The sequence below is a fragment of the Bos indicus x Bos taurus genome, chromosome 26 (assembly GCF_003369695.1).
Source record: "Bos indicus x Bos taurus breed Angus x Brahman F1 hybrid chromosome 26, Bos_hybrid_MaternalHap_v2.0, whole genome shotgun sequence".
Taxonomy (NCBI): Eukaryota; Metazoa; Chordata; class Mammalia; order Artiodactyla; family Bovidae; genus Bos; species Bos indicus x Bos taurus.
Window position 1 is genome coordinate 25,751,487 of NC_040101.1, and position 16,342 is coordinate 25,767,828.

Sequence of the window (16,342 nt, forward strand, 5' to 3'; positions counted from 1 at the left end):
GGAGATCAAACTAGTCAATCCTAAAGGAAATCAACCCTGAATATTCACTGGAAGGACTGACGCTGATGCTGAAGTTCCAATACTTTGGCCACCTGATGCAAAGAGCCAACTAATTGGAAAAGGCTGATGCTGGGAAAGATTGAAGGCAGGAGAAGGGGGTGAAAGAGGATGAGATGGTTGGATGGCATCACTGATTCAATGGACATGAGTTTGAGCAAATTCCAGGAGATAGTGAAAGACAGGGGAGCCTGCTGTGCTGCAGTCCATGGATTCACAAAGAATTGGATATGACTTAGTGACTGAACAACAAGGATGGATTTCAAGGTGACCAGAATGGACATAGAGAGTGAATTAGTAAATTGTTGAGGTGATCCAGATGCCATGGACATGGGTAGCGGTGCTTTGTGTTGGAATGTGTTTTGGAAATAGAGACGTGCAGGGACTTCTGGATGGCCTGCACCTGAGGGTAAAGGGAAAAATTAAGCTCTCTTGGGATTTGGACTGAATGGATGTCTATGTGTTTTACTGAATTTGGAAAACCTGGTCTGGGTTGGGGGGCTCAAGAGAAGCTGAAAAACTGCTTCTAATAGTGGGCATTCAGGAAGAACTCTGCTTGGCAACATAAACTTTGAAATCCCTGTTACCAATTCAAGGGAAGATGGATGCTGAGTAAACAGATGGACACAAATGTCTTCATCTAAGAGGAGAGACAGGCTGGAGCTGGAGGTAAATATTTGGAAATTTGTGAGTCATTGGCTAAGAGATGAGATCCAAACTCATTCTCTCTGGCTGTCATTAGAGGGAGGAAAAAAGAAATGGTGATAAGAGAATTCATTGGAAAGAGCACAGTTTGAGCTCACATGTGTGGAGGTGACTGCCCATGGTGGCAGCTCTCTAAGCTCTCCATGCCCAGCCCCTCCTCTTGGGGACTTTCCAGGACAGCTGCTAACTGAAGACGAGAAGTCCCCTTGGACACACCACTCTGGTAGGACAATGATCTTCCCTGTGAAAAGCTTCCCCCTCCTCCTTCTGGGGCTGTAGACATCCCATCTGGCCAGGACCTTAGGCAGCCAGGCTGGCAGGCCAGCTGAGTCATGCCTACCTCCTCAACTTCTTCTTCACTCTCATCCCCCAAACTAGTCAGTGTCCAGCTGGAACTGCTGATGAGACATAAAGAGACTCACCATTCAAAGTCCCAGTCAGCACAGACACAGGGTTCTGAGACCACTGTCCCTGAGGAGTCTCGGCCCAGGGCACACTGAGCTCCTGGCTTGCGTTTCTTGAATATTTTCCTTTCTCCCATGACGCAAGGCTCCCCCTTAGGAAGAAAGTCCACAGTGAGAGAGACAGAAAAACACAAAAGACAGTGAAATAAGCCAGCATTAGTCTTTGCATTCTCTTTTGGTCACTTTATGTAGAAATTTCCCTCCTAGGAACCATTCAGGAGTATTCAAGATTAAAAGACTGATCTTTTACTACCAGGCAAGAGGAACACTGTGGGAGACTGGCCTATTACTGTCCCTCCACCCAACCTGGCCAGTGATGTCTGCTTCTCCACCTCTACAGAGAATGCAAACATTCCAGTCATCCCCACAGACCACTTGGCAATTGCCTCAATTGCCATAAATTCCAGTGGAAAGTAATCCACCGTTGGCATCTTTTTCACATCATCTTCAGAGCGAAACTGAAGTGGACTCGATATGTTCCCTCTCTATGATAAACAACCATGCCCGAGTCCTTATTCCTAGTCAAGAACAAAAAGAGAAGAAATTGGTACGAATTATAAGGACTCAATGGTTCTGAAGACAAAAGAATTCTGCCTGTGTTGACTAGCACTAAATATCTGCCTTGCTAGAGTCCCTCACCCTCCGCTTTCTTTGGTGTCCTGTTCCCAGGGCTCCTGGGCCCTGACTTCAGGATGGCCTGAGAAATGCTCCCACTGTTTCCATTAGAAGGTAAGATGATCAAACCGTTAGAGGGTGTGCTGGTTTTCTGGGCTTCATTTGCCACGGGTAGCACTAAAACCCCAGGTCATCACTGCTGCCTCTCTTCCAGGCTGCTCGGTGATTTCAATGAGTAGATCAGGATTCAGGGTGCACAGCAGTTCCAAAATATCATATGCCCTTGCTCAACCTGGTGTGTGAATTCCAGTCCCACCCCCACAATTCACCATTTTCCCCAGATGGCCCACTACTTCCCTCCTCCAAATAGGAAGACCCAACAGGACCAAACAGGGCTTGCAGTGGCCCCTGTTTCCAGGAGCCAGGATTCCAAGCCGGTGTTGTACCTGATTGAGCAGGTGCCAGGTCTGATAGTCCTCCTTGCTACAGTGTCGGCTGAAGATTGATTTGTAGTCCACCTTCACCAACTGCCATTCTGAGCGGAGGCTGAAGTGGCCAAAAACTCTAAGTGTTTATGGGAGGAAGGAGAAAGACAAGCAGAGAGTCCCATAGTCAGTCACTAAAATGCAAAGACTAGAGAGAGAGAGGATTGAATTACAGCCTGGATTTTAAAGATTCTTCCAAAACCAACTGTTGGAAGTCCATTGATGGTAAAGTCCACTGCCCACACAACTCCAGCCAACTGACACGGTATTCACTGTGGATTTAAAATCATATATATATAATTGCTTTTGAATATGTATATATTTGCAAAATTAATATATGTGCTTTATAGGAAGAATATGAAGTATAAAAAGGTATACAGAAGGAAAAACTTTTCCGGTTGTCTACAATCTTCTACACAGGTATTAATTTGATAGCCAGCCTTCTTCTTAATACAAGCAACTACTGTTATATCCACTGATGTCCAAAGGCAGGGCTTCAGTTTTCTCATCTGTAAAGTAAACTTTATGTGTGTGTTTTTCTTTTGGGGGTGGGGGTTGGATTAGCTAATTTAAAGTATGATCCTGCCAACTCCAAAATTCTGACTGAATCTAAGCATGTTTTAGTTGAAATTCTCATCACTTAACTCACATGAATATCACCTTCTCTCCCTCTTCCCTGAAAAATCAGTCATCTCATAAAAAGAACTCATATTTATGTAAATCAAAGAAGCACACTGTCTGCATGACTTAGATAATCAATACTGACCTTTTCAAAGTCCAGCAGTTGATAGCCCTATAAATATGAATGATCAATCGTTTCTAGAAAAATAGAAAAGAAGACTGATCACCCATACTCCACTCGGGTGGCATGTCTTATAATTACAACGCAAGGCATCTATCACAGTGATGTAAAGGAGAGACCAGTCATGCCCAGAACCAAAACCCACTGAAGTCTTTCAAGGAACTGGATGGCTTCCATCCCAGTAAGACCTAATCAGAGTCCCAGCTCTGAATTCTCCTTTTCCCAAATTCAAATATTCTTATGGTGACACCTAAAATACTAACTCCCCTCAAGAGACATTTCCTTCTGCTTTCTGAAAGATGAGGAAGCTTTGGGAGGGGTGGAGTGGATTAAACCTGTGAAATGCAGTAAAAATTGTTTTGTAGATTATATAACTTAAAATACACTGTAGGAAATGACTTTTAATGTTTAAAAGCTATGACAAACCTAGACCATGTATTAAAAAGCAGAGATATTACTTTGCTAACAAAGGTCCATATAGTCAAAGCTATGGTTTTTCCAGTAGTCATGTATTGATGTGAGAGTTGGACCATAGAGAAGGCTGAGTGCCAAAGAATTGATGCTTTCAAACTATGGTCTGGATAAGACTCTTTATAGAGAGTCCCTTGGACAGCAAGGAGATCAAACCAGTAGATGCTAAAGGAAATCAACCCTGAATATTCAGCTTCAGCTTCAGCTTGATGCTGAAGCTGAAGTTCCAATACTTTGACCACCTGATGCAAAATGCCTACTCACTGGAAAAGACCCTGATGCTAGGAAAGACTGAGGGCAGAAGGAGAAGGGGGGCGACAGAGGAAGAGATGATTGGATGGCATCATCAACTCAATGGACATAAGCTTAAGCCAACTCTCAGAGATTGTGAAGATCCAGGAAGCCTGGTGTGCTGTAGTCCATGGGAGCACAAAGAGTCAGACACCACTGGGCAAGACTGAACAGCAACAACAATAATCATTTACACATTAAATAAAGCTTTTTAGATCCTTGTCTGAGGAAAAAAAGATTAAACAGACTTCGAGGGAAAGACTGGTTTTCTCCTTTAGTAAAACTGTATGGTCTTTGCATGAACCTTACCTCACTCCTGACTAGTAGAAGCTGAGGGGTTAGAATATCCTAGATTGTGTGGCCAGTACTATGTGGGGTACCTGGTCTGCCATCCCTTCTGTTCCATCACATTCTTGCTACATTTAGTAGCAAATATACTATATCCATGCCAAGTCTATATTAAGGTATTTCTACCATTTACTAATAGATCTGATACAGTTCATGGAAAGGTCATGAGTCAATCAAATTTCAATCTTTAACAAAACACTTCTTTTTTATAAAAAGTTTCTATCTGTTTTAAAAGAGGAGAATAAGGGTAAGAGCTCATCAAAAAACAAACAAACAGTGCGAGAAACTTTGAGGAATGTCTTCTTCCCTCCTTATCCAACCTATCTAAATCCTCCCACATTCGAATGCCCCCTCCTCTAGAAAGTCTTCCCTGATTGGAGTACCCTGAGTAACAGGATATTAATGATGCTAAACAAAAAATAAACACTTCTACCTACTCTGAATAGTTTACAGTTATTGTATGGATCACAAAATACATTATGTCAGATTAATCACATTTCTTTCTATGGTAAGATAACTAGGCAGACAGAAGAAGGAAATATGAGGCACATGGTTTACCCGGATATCAATGAGGCATCTACAGAGTCTGCTGCTGCAGTCTTGAAGAAAAGATGAAAAATATAAGCCAGGTGCTGGTAAAATTATGTGGCTGAACAGGACCCAATTAAGGCATTAAAATCAACCAGGAGGGAGGGGGTGTGTAGTCAGCTGCTATCTGCAGCTGTCTGCTCTTCCTTGTTCATCATTTTTATTAATGACTTTATGACATGGAAATAATGGTCATCATTGAAAATTGCATTTTCTGATGACACAAAACTGGAAGAAACAGTCAATATGCTTGATGGCAGAATAAGGAACCAAAAAGCTCTTGACAGATTAAACAGACAGGCTGAATTTAATAACATGTGACGTAACAGGGAAAAAACTGTCAGGTCCTTCCCTGGCAACTACATAAGTATTGGATAAAAGAAATGTGACTTGTTGCAGCTCAGGATGAATAATGATGATGATGACAATGAGGATGCTAGCTTAAGAATTTTCATATACAATGTGATTAACATAAGTAAACACTTCAGAGACCAAAAATACTTAAGATAATCTTAGAATGCATTAATGAATGAAGAATTTTGTATATTGCCTAGAACAAAGAGGCAGTGTCCTGGTCTGGTTTACATTGACTAGATCACAAAGGAAAATTTTACTTAGTGCTGAGTGTCAGCTTTAATGCAGAGAATAGAATGAGTATCTCCAGAATTGGGGGCTTTGGTAGTGGTGGTGGTGGAGTTTTTATCTCTTGAAATTTTAAATAAAAATATGCATTTATTGGGATGTGTTTGTTTATCCATGGAGAAGTTATATATCTTTTATCAGATTTTCAAAAGGGTTCACAGTTCCCAAAGTTTAAGGACCATTGAAAAAAAGAGGATTAAGATGATGTACTAGATTAAATAGTGGATCCCTAAAGAGATATGACCACAATCTATTCCCTGTAACCTGTGAATGTGACAGGTTAACTGCAAAAAAGTCTTTGCAGATGTGGGTTAAGAATCTCAAGATAAAATCATCCTGGCCCTAAGTCCAATGACAAGCATGCTTATAAGAGATACAAAGAAGAGACACATGCAGAGATGTGAAGCCTATGTGAAAACAGAGGTGAAGACGAGTTACACAGACATAAGCTAAGAAACACCTGGAGCCGCCGAAAGATGGAACAAGCCTAGAATGAATTCGATTTCTTTTTCCGTTTCATCTAAATTAAGGTTTATTCTTAAATGCCACCCAGTTTGTAGAAATCTGTTACAGGAGGCACAAATATAAGAAATAATAAATAAAATGAAATAATACAAAAGGTGCTATGATTCGAGGCCAATTTTCAGCTACCAATCCAAGAAGTGGTGTAAACACTATGGCTGGTTAACCTGGAGATGACTTAGGAAGGGTCAGGGGAGTGAAGACCAATAAACAGGTGCTCCAGGGAGATGTCTACAGTATTAAAAAATAACAGGAAATAAAAGTTCAGAAGTTTACAAAATAGGAGAGATTGTTCTAATAGACAAAGTTGCCCACACAGGAAAGGAATAGCTCAAGAGTTAGTAACCAGAGAATCTCACCCTCAGACGTCGTCATTTCCCAGGGCTGATGCTGAGGAAGATGCAGGGAACATCCAAGTACACAGCTGAACTGACGCTGAGCCTCTAAGCAGGTCCACGGTGTTGGTCTTCCCAACTCTTTGGGAAATCTGTTTCTGATCCCAGGGTGCTCATTTCAGAACTGAACACAATAGGTGCCCAGTCAGGACTTGGGGACTAATTCAGATTCTTCTCTTCCGCAATCTTGGCAGGTCACTTCCTTTCATCTACATGTCTTTGATTTCTATGACAGATTTCCCTGTACCATGTTTCCTAGGTCTTTCCCCAAACTCTAAATTGACTCGCTAATATTTCCATTTGAAAGTTGGCTAGTCTGCTTCTCCCATGGGGTCACTTTCATGTGCCAGATGCAAAATTTTAAACATTTAATGCTAGCATTACTAGCTTTGTTCATTTTCTCACTGGACCCCAACTGATATTAGTAGGGTAAAATCTCTTGGCAACTTTCAGACACTGATGTACTTCCCATCTCTCTATCCATTATCAGTTCATGGTGGACTCCTTCCTGTGGGGCATGACTGACTCTGATACAGAGTGTCTCTTTTACAGAGATGTGGCTTCCCTAACTCTGTTCAATATTGAATTCACTCACTGATCTTCTGATTAGAGTCGTGGAAGATGAAATGACAGAAACACAGCAAACTAAGTAGGAGATAAAATAAGGACTTACTTAATTTCAAGCATTTCTCAACCCTTTTCATATCTAACCTTAGAACATATGTTAATATTCACAACGGGAATCTGTAGAAGTGAGAACCCAGTAGAGAAATCAGAGAGATTAGAAAACAAGCCCCTCACTTTGGGGTGATAAACACTAATTAGATCTACTTGGTCCTGGATTGGAGAAAGAGAAAGTCTAGACTGCTTTTAAATAATAGTACAAGAATAAAATTTCTCAGATAAAAACTCATCTCCTTAGGGAAATGTTGCCCTGAGCTTATGACCAATAAACTAGGAATAGCATATTCATCCCACTTGTGGTAACTTTTTGGGAAACAAAAAGTTTAATTTAATTGTATTTAATTTTCTTGTATTTTTGGTCAAATTTGTATCAATGAGTTAGAAAGCTCCATAAAGCTGGGAACGTTATTGTACTTCTTTGGATCACATAAAGCCTTTCAATTGTAGTTGCTTGACAAAGAATGGCTGACTCCTGAGTAAATAGTGGAACAAGCAATTCTAGAGCATGGCTTCATTTTCAAGTCTGACAAAAAAAGCCAATTCCTAGCATAGCCAAACCATGGTCATCCACAGCCATACTTTCTTGCCATTATCAGATAAACTATTCTGACCTCTTTTTTTCAAAAATGTATTCCTAGTCCCCCTTAACTCAAAGCATATTTTCATCAACATAATCAAAACCCTGAGATAATGTATGGAAATATCTTGAAAATCCCAGTGGATAATAAGTGTTCATTCCTATCCCCATCATTCTCATTGTTGGGACCCCCACAGATTCATACCCAAGGCCCTGCTCATCAAGAGGTTTCAATAAGGTTGGCTCAAAATTCCCTTTCCAAGGTAAATACTAACCTCAAATCAGGGCTTCTTTGTCTTTTGGGTGTCTTTTCCTTCTATACAGCCTTGGAGAAAGTAGATAACTCATACAAAAATACAGATGACTGTCTGGAAAGGGTAGGCTACTCTTTAGTTCCTTTGAAGAAGTTGCTCCCAACCACAGAACAAAATAAATGAATTCTCTGAGCCATTTCTCACAATATGGATTTTCAGGGAAAAGCAATTAAAATTTATTACTTGTTTTTCTTTTTCTTTTTACCTTGTCACCTGTATTTTTTTTTTTTTTTTCATGAGAGTTTTTGGCTCCACTCAAGATTCACCTTCTTCTTGGGCTTTACAAACCTGAGAGCATCTCTATCCTCCTTTAACCTCCTCTGTTGCTCTGTCTGTTCTGTTGTGACTCTGGTAACAAAGTGCCCTCCTAAGCTCTTGTGTGGTTGTTTACCTTTTAACATGCAGGTAGTCTGGGCATGGCAATACCAGGTAAGGGAATAGAAGACTTGGCTTTTCCTAGTCCTTGTCTACTACTAAATTAGCTAGGTGACTTTGAGCAAATCACTTCATCTCTCAAGCTTTCAGCTTCCTTACACAACATTTTTATTCAGTGACACATATACTGAAAGGATAGGATGCAAAAATTGTCTAGATGAAACATGGCTCATTAAAAACAATTTCCAAGAGTTTATTTTCTTTTAATCCTTATGTCTACTTTGAGGTGAACGAACTATCTCCTGGTGACCCCATACACAAAGGATTTAACAATTAGAGTCACTAATCTTTGTCTCCACTGGCAATTCTTTCATATAACAGATGCTCAATAAATAGTTCTGGGTTGATTACGGGGTAGAATTAATCTATCAAAATTGTCTACTTCTTCCAAAATTGGGGTGACAGCTTTATCTCGCCTTATTTCTGGGCCAAAGAACATGGTTGAGTTGTATGTCCTTTGGGGTTTAAATGAAAACAATCTCAGGAAAAATAGCAGCAGTATCTCTACCTCTTGTTATCACGGACTACGCTAGGATTCCCACAAACATCTGTGATTTGCTGGGACCCTAAATAACACACCTTCTCTAATCCACTATCCAGACCTGAGTAGGCCTTGTGGGGAGGGAAGTGATTAATTTGAGGGAGGGAGGTAGTTTATAAAAGTAAAAGACTTCATTAGAATTCCATTCACACAGAGGGTTAGCTACACATTAATTAAATGATTTTAAAGGGGATCTTGGTATATAATTGCTATAATTTAGGTGGAAACAATGCCACACTAAGTGTAATTAGAGGAGCAGGCTCTGTAAGGATGTTTTCCTCTTTACTGGAGAGCAACTCTGGGTCACCTGATTCGCCCCTGCATAGTAACTGGGTGCTTTTTTCAACTTCCAAATGCACCAACTTTATATACAGTTGTGAAAGCTGAACGAAATTTCAAGAAGAGACTGGTTGACCACAATTCTTCCAAGAGGAAAATGACAAGAATTCATTATTAGGAAACCACTGGAAATACGTAAATGAAAGAACAGTTCTTGGGGAGTCAGATTAGCAGGCATGTCACTGCAGACTGACTTTTGAGGAAACACTTGATCGAACTCAACTAAGATAATATTATGCTGTCATCAACCTGCCCCAGGACTCCCTTCCTTTATCTTCCTCAGTGACTCCAGCACAAGCACCTTGAGTTCTTGGAACCACCAGCTCACTCATCTCTATCTGCCTCAAGAAAGAGAACAAGGCCAAAATTGACTCTGTCAGTTTCTTCCTAATTTTCCTCTTTCTGTTAATATTAGGCTAGAAACCGCTGCATTAGCAGAGACTTAGCCCTCAGCCTGTCCTCGCTCTTAAACTCTAGCCTGGCACTCCATCCTTTTCTTATACTTCTACAAAATGTCTCACATCCACCAACTTCTGTAATTCCACTCCTACGCCTTGATAACTAATAATGGCTACCATTGATGGCTACCACTGACGGCATGCTTGTCAGACTCCAGGGACTCTGCTGAATGTTCCTCAGCTATTATCATCCTGAATCCTCCACAAAATACCTGAGAATCTTAGGCACAGCCATTTCAGATGAGGAAAACTGTGGCACTAGGACCATGCTCAAGGTCAAGACTGAGTTGGGAATCAAGCTGACATTCATGTGAAGCCAAAGCTCTTACTGGCTGTGCTTCCTCCTTCTGAAGACGATATTTCAGGCTCTCAGTACCTCCTGCCTCACTAGTTTACACCTACATCTTCAAGAAACCTGTCCCCCACCTGCTCCCAGACTGTTGTCTTAGAGCATTATTTCAATGCTCTACACACTGCTCAGACACTACACACCTGCTCAGAAATTGCAGGTTATAGAACAGGGACCACTTCCTAGAATGAGCATTTCATCCTATGCCATTCCATTATATTCCTTTCCAAATTTTCTTCCTTCTACCCTCTCTGTCCTAGCCAAACTGGTCTCTTTCCCTTTCTACAGGTGCCTGCTCTACATAGGTACTTGTGTTTGTGTGTACAAACATGTGCTGATAATAATAGCTGTGGAATGCTTATCAGAGTCTCTAGCAAACACGTATACACACATACATATACACACCCACATATACTCCTGATTACACAGCTTGTTTTTTCCATGTTTTTCATTAGAAATAGCCTCCTATAGTCTTTGCCTGCTCTAAAACCAACACAAGCTCTGACTTAAAGGCCACCTTCTCTTAAAAGTGTGTTCAAAGTCTAAAGGATCTCTCTTCTAAACTTTTGACTTCCTGTATGAACATATGGTAATCTTCTCCTCCAGGCAGAGGGCTTCCTCGGTTTTTCAAACACCATACTTTCCACCTCCCTCTTCTCTAAGTATACTTCTCTCCTCACCCCTCCTCTTCACATCTGTGCTGGTAACGTAAGCCTTCTTTTTCTCTATCCCTACACTTGGCATTTGTGCTTCACATGTGGGTCAAGAGGTCCCCTAATGTCCTCTATGACACTCATCTTTTCAACTTGAACTTCTATGCAGAAAACTCCCAAGGAACCTACTCTTGTTCCTGAACTCTTACAAGATTTAGTCATGAATATGACAGTAAGAACTGTGAATTTGATATAAGAGCCTCCCTATCTACCTTTGTAGTATTATGTCCTGCTACTTCATAGTATTCCTCATGCTCAGACAGAATTCTATTTGTTCCAGTAAAATAAATATGACTTCCTAGTGCCTGCTCTTCTTCTGCCTAGGATGCCTCCCCCAACATCTTATATGTCCAACTCCTGCCCATTCTGCAAGTCCCAAGGCAAATAATATGCAGTGTTTCTTCGGAGGGAGATTAAGGGGGAGGAAAACTGTTCAAATCTAAGTATTTTGTAGTGACCATATTGATTTCTCTTTTCAAAAATAAACAGATGAAGGTTTTAAAATTTATTTTCTTATCACTTAAAGATTTTGATCAATTTGTAATGTTTAAAGAGAATATAATCTCAATGATATCAGCTCTTTGGAATTAGTCTAGCCTTTCTATACGGCCCAGTATGTAGTCAATTAAATGATATATTAAATGTTTTCTCTAAAAATGTATTCTCTATTTGTTGTATGGAGGGTCGTATACAGTTCTTTTAAATCAGGTTTCTTAATAGTGTCATTCATATCCAAAATCACATGAACTTTTGGACTGCTTGCTCTGTGTGAAATTTATTAAACTATTCCTCTATGATATTTTAAATCTTCCATTTCTCCTCAAGTCTTTGTAGGTTTTTATATTGTGTAAACATAGCACTCTACAGATTTTGAGATTTTTCTATCTTCTTCATGGATTATTCTTCTTCATTTTAATTTAAAGGCTAACTTTTTGCTCTCTATATCTTCTTCCTCTATTCCTTTCTTATAAAGAAAAAAATGATCTCTTTACTTTGAATTTTTGTAGCATGTTTTTCTGTTGTGAGTATCATCCTTAGCACTTCCAACAGGTATCATAATTCATAAAATATGTCCCTATATATAGTATTGCCTTCACTAGATTTTAAACTCTTACAAGTCTTCAACTTACACAAATTTTGCCTTGCGCAGTACCATGTGTTGTCTGGGAAATGGCCCAACATAAAATATGCTGACTTCATATGGGCCAGTATGTGAGCCCCAGGCCTGGACCAATGGGAAGTTCTGTATACATATTAATTAGACTTCAGATTTCTCATGTGCAAAATGAAGATAACAGCATGACCTAGAAGAATTCTGAGGTTTAAATGTGTTGTATATTTGTAATATTTAGTAGAAATTAAGAAATGAATACTTTAAACTACCTATCATATTTTATATAATAGGACTTAAATATGATAATTCATTTCATATCTTTTGTTGGATGTCTGAGGATTTGTGGGCAGATAGTACATCTTATGCTTTTATATTCCCACTATCTCTACTTTAAGACCTTGCAAACAGTAGGTATTCTAGCAGAAGTCCATCAAATAACACCAATAATAATAAAAACACCAATATTAGTGATCATTTATTGAAACTTATAATGTGCTAACCACTTTGTGTGAATTATCTCATTTATTATTCCCATGTAACAGATAGGGAAGCTAAGCCTCAAAGAAGCTAAATAGCTCATATAAAAAGGTTATGCAGTGAATAGGTGTTGGAGTCAGGAGTCCAATTGACGTGATTGCTGCTGATGTTATAATATGATTCTCAGCACTGTGCTTTCAACAAGACTTCATATCCCTTGTCAAGCATTTTGTGACTCATTAGCAATCATCTGACTGCACTGTTTGGCACAGACGTATGGGTATGGGGGTCTATTAGGTTGCTTAAATAAAAGACAGAAACACCTTGAAATATATAAAACTGAAAGCACAGTTGCTGTAAATAGAAAAGAGAAATAGGCAGAGAAGGTGTTATCTAGAGAACTCCAGTTATGGCCCAATTTGTCTCAAGGTCTAAAGCATTTCTACATGGAGAATTATCTACCTGTATGTGTACTATGACAATCTTCATTGGCTTGGCCTCTAGTTGGAAGTCCCTAGGGTAGGAAAATGAACAAACCAAGCTATAAAGTCTTAGTGCTCAAGACTAAAGGTCCTTAGGGATAAACCTTTGGCTGAAACCCTTCACCTGCTAACTGGGGAAACCAAAGCCTAGGTAGTGGTCTGCTCACGAACATAAAGGAGTGGAGTCCAAGTCACCTGAGCCCCAAGTCTTTCTCCTGGCTGACTGTTTTTCATGGAAACCTCTGCATCTTGCAGGATGAGTCGTGCAACATCATATATGACAATAGTATCATGAGTAATTGCTGGAGGAACACAGGGTAGGAAGGTGATCACATCCAGAGCTATGGTTGACTAGGGAAGGCTTTAGCCAAGACCCACTTTCCACACTTTGCTGGCTTTTCCTTAAGGCTCTTGTATCTAGAGAGTTCTGGGTTTTCCAAACTCTAGCCTGCAACTCTGGAACTATAAACTGAGCTACTAGGTTCTTCTAAGAGAACATTATCTTTGATGTGCTAAGATGTAGCATTCCTCTGCATAGTCTAACGGATCAAGTGAGTCATCAGAATGACATAGACAATGATGTATCCTGGTCTCTGGGAAATGAGCCCCACTCCAGAGACAGTTTAGCTGCTCTCATCAAGTTCCTACGGTGGGTGAAGGTCAGAGATACTAGGGAGGGTGACGGAATCTAAATTGGACTTCATGGGTGGTCGGCAGGCTAGAAATAAGGCATAAACCTTCAGTTCACAAATGAGGGAGAATCTTTGTAGGTACTAGGGAAGAAGGATGCTCCATTGGTCCAGGTGTTGCCTTCACACTGACATGTAGACAAATACGCCCCAAGTCAAAGGTGGGCTTCCCTGGTGGCTCAGCTGGTAAAGAACCCATCTGCAATGCAGGAGACTGGGTTCAATCCCTGGGTTGGGAAGATCCCCTGGAGAATGGAATGGCTACCCACTCCAGTATTCTGGCCTGGAGAATTCCATGGACTGTACCTATGGAGTCACAAAGAGTCAGACACGACCGAACGACTTTGATTTCACTTCAAGTCAAAGGCTCTGCAATGAGTCTGGCTACTTGAAATTTCCCCTATTGACACACTGGATTTATTTCTCATTCTTCTAAGTAAACAATTAAACCAGCTGTGGATTCTGGTGAGTCACACACCATCTTCTATGCCACCTCCGTCCAGGATTCAGAATTAGCCATTGCTAGGAAACCGCAAATCCCAGCTCAAACCTTTTACCCTGCCTTCACGCCTTTCACTGGCTGGATGTCATTAATTTGAGAGCAAATTATTAGAAACCTGGAAAACAGTTCTGAAATACCTGTAGATTTATGATGAAGTCATTTCACAAAAGGTCACAGGCAACCCTGCTATAATTAAATCTTTCATTAATTTTTAAAATACACAATAACTTACAAATGAAGCATAAATTAACCAGATGACCTTGAAAAAATTATTTAGAGCACTGCTTCATCCAAAGCCACTATCTAGTAATTTCCTGAATTTTTATTTTACAAATAGGATTTATCTTTTTTCCTTATTGTCTTTGATTAGGTTCTAGTAGCTTTCTTATTATTGGAGAAGGAAATGGCAACCCACTCCAGTGTTCTTGCCTGGAGAATCCCAGGGACTGGGGAGCCTGGTGGGCTGCCATCTATGGGGTCACACAGAGTCGGACACGACTGAAGCAACTTAGCAGCAGCAGCAGCTTTCTTATTTGAAATGACTTAGTACTAATTTACTCAGAGCACTAGTTAGCACTGAGGAGTGATGGTGGGTAGTTAAGACTCTTCCTTTCTTTAGGTCATGACCTCAAAGGCAGAGTAAGTGTGACACAAACAATCACCTACACATGCCTAAATGCAACCTCTATTCTTTCATTATCTGGAAGCTACTTTTATTTCATGGGTACATTTTGATAAACGATTTCCATTTTCTCATTATAAAAAGAATGCATTCTCATTATAAAAATTGAAAACTATAAAAATCTATAGATGGGAACATAAAAACCTCACTAGACGTAACCACTTTTAATATTCTGTGATATTCCCTTCCATTCACTGACAGTGTTCTTCTTTCTCAGACTAAGAGATAAGCAATAATCACAGTTCTCAACTAGAGTTAAATTTGGAAATCAGAAGTAATCCTGCAATCTCTCTCTCCCTACCCGCCTTTCTCTCTTTCTATAACACACAGACACATACATACAACCACCACCACTATCACCACCACCATTAAAAATTTGATTATGGAGAATATTCCATAAATACTAGTGCCGAAATAAGCCTCATACAAATTTGCTTTCTTTTATAGGGTGTAGAAGAGCCTATAGAACATAGCACCTTTCCATCAGCAGAGACCCTGACTGTACTGTTTATGCCTTAGCTCAGCTCCTAGAGCAGCGTCTACCTTGTAGTGGGTACTCAGTACATACCACTGAATAAAGAAATAATCAATGTTCTTGTATAGCAACTTGATACAGGTGGATTCCTGTGCCCTTCTTCAGGGGTTCCTACAGAGTTCAGTTCTCTCTGAAAGACCTAGGCTCCCTCACCTCCTTTGCCTCCTGCCTCCATAAGCCCTCCTCTCTGCCTCCATGGAGGAAGCTGCCAAGGACCAATTTCAAATCAAAGCAGAAAGAGCAGTGCCCTAGAAAGGTGAGGCTTGGAGGCCAGCAGTTGTTGGTCTCCAGAAATTCAGGCCACATCCTTGACTTTCTGAGTGCTTCCATGCCACCTGATACTCTTCCCATTAGGGAGCAGAGGGATTAGTGGTAAAGGAGGTCAGCAGCTACAGAGGAACTGCACTGAGTAAAAGTGAGACACAAACTAGACCTTAACAGAAATAGACAGAAGATCAGCAGCAAGGACGGAGAAGGCAAAGGCACCCACTCCAGTACTCTTGCCTGGAGAATCCCATGGACAGAGGAGCCTGGTGGGCTGCCATCTATGGGGTCGCACAGAGTCGGACATGACTGAGCGACTTCACTTTCACTTTTCACTTTCATGCATTGGAGAAGGAAATGGCAACCCACTCCAGTGTTCTTGCCTGGAGAATCCCAGGGACGGGGGAGCCTGGTGGGCTGCTGTCTGTGGGGTTGCACAGAGTTGGACACGACTGAAGTGACTTAGCAGCAGCAGCAGCAGCAGCAAGGAATCCTGCATGCAAAGCCTGTGTTAGTTACACAATATGATGATGAGTGAGATGGTGAAAACAGGCAGGGATTAAAAGGTTTGAAAATAAGTACCGGGAGTGAAGAAGGGAAGATTGAGAAAGAGACTAAAAGGCTTTGGATTTGAAGAGGCAAAGGAAAGAAAGTTGATTTTTAAATGCATTGAAAGAAATCTCAATGTCCAAACAACTTTGACTCTTTCTCAAAATTTAATAAGCTCCTTCAATGGGCTTGAATGTTTAAAGTCCACAACGTTGGAAGTGTGTTCCATGAACCTGTGAAAGGTAAGTCAGGA

General features: G+C 40.5%; 1 protein-coding gene across 3 annotated transcripts in view; it reads right to left on the reverse strand.

Moving 5' to 3' along the window:
- Positions 1 to 16,342, reverse strand: part of SORCS3 (sortilin related VPS10 domain containing receptor 3) — a 633,894-nt gene that overhangs the window by 56,421 nt on the left and 561,131 nt on the right. For 2 of the 3 annotated variants that reach the window (XM_027529079.1, XM_027529078.1), the window contains 2 exons: positions 2,288 to 2,405; positions 1,185 to 1,318 (listed from right to left, as the gene is read on the reverse strand). The exons of the other annotated variant lie outside the window; for it this stretch is intronic. In XM_027529079.1, coding sequence (XP_027384880.1) covers positions 1,185 to 1,318; positions 2,288 to 2,405 — 252 coding nt within the window. The remainder of the gene's footprint in view (positions 1 to 1,184; positions 1,319 to 2,287; positions 2,406 to 16,342) is intronic. 3 annotated transcript variants of the gene reach the window in all.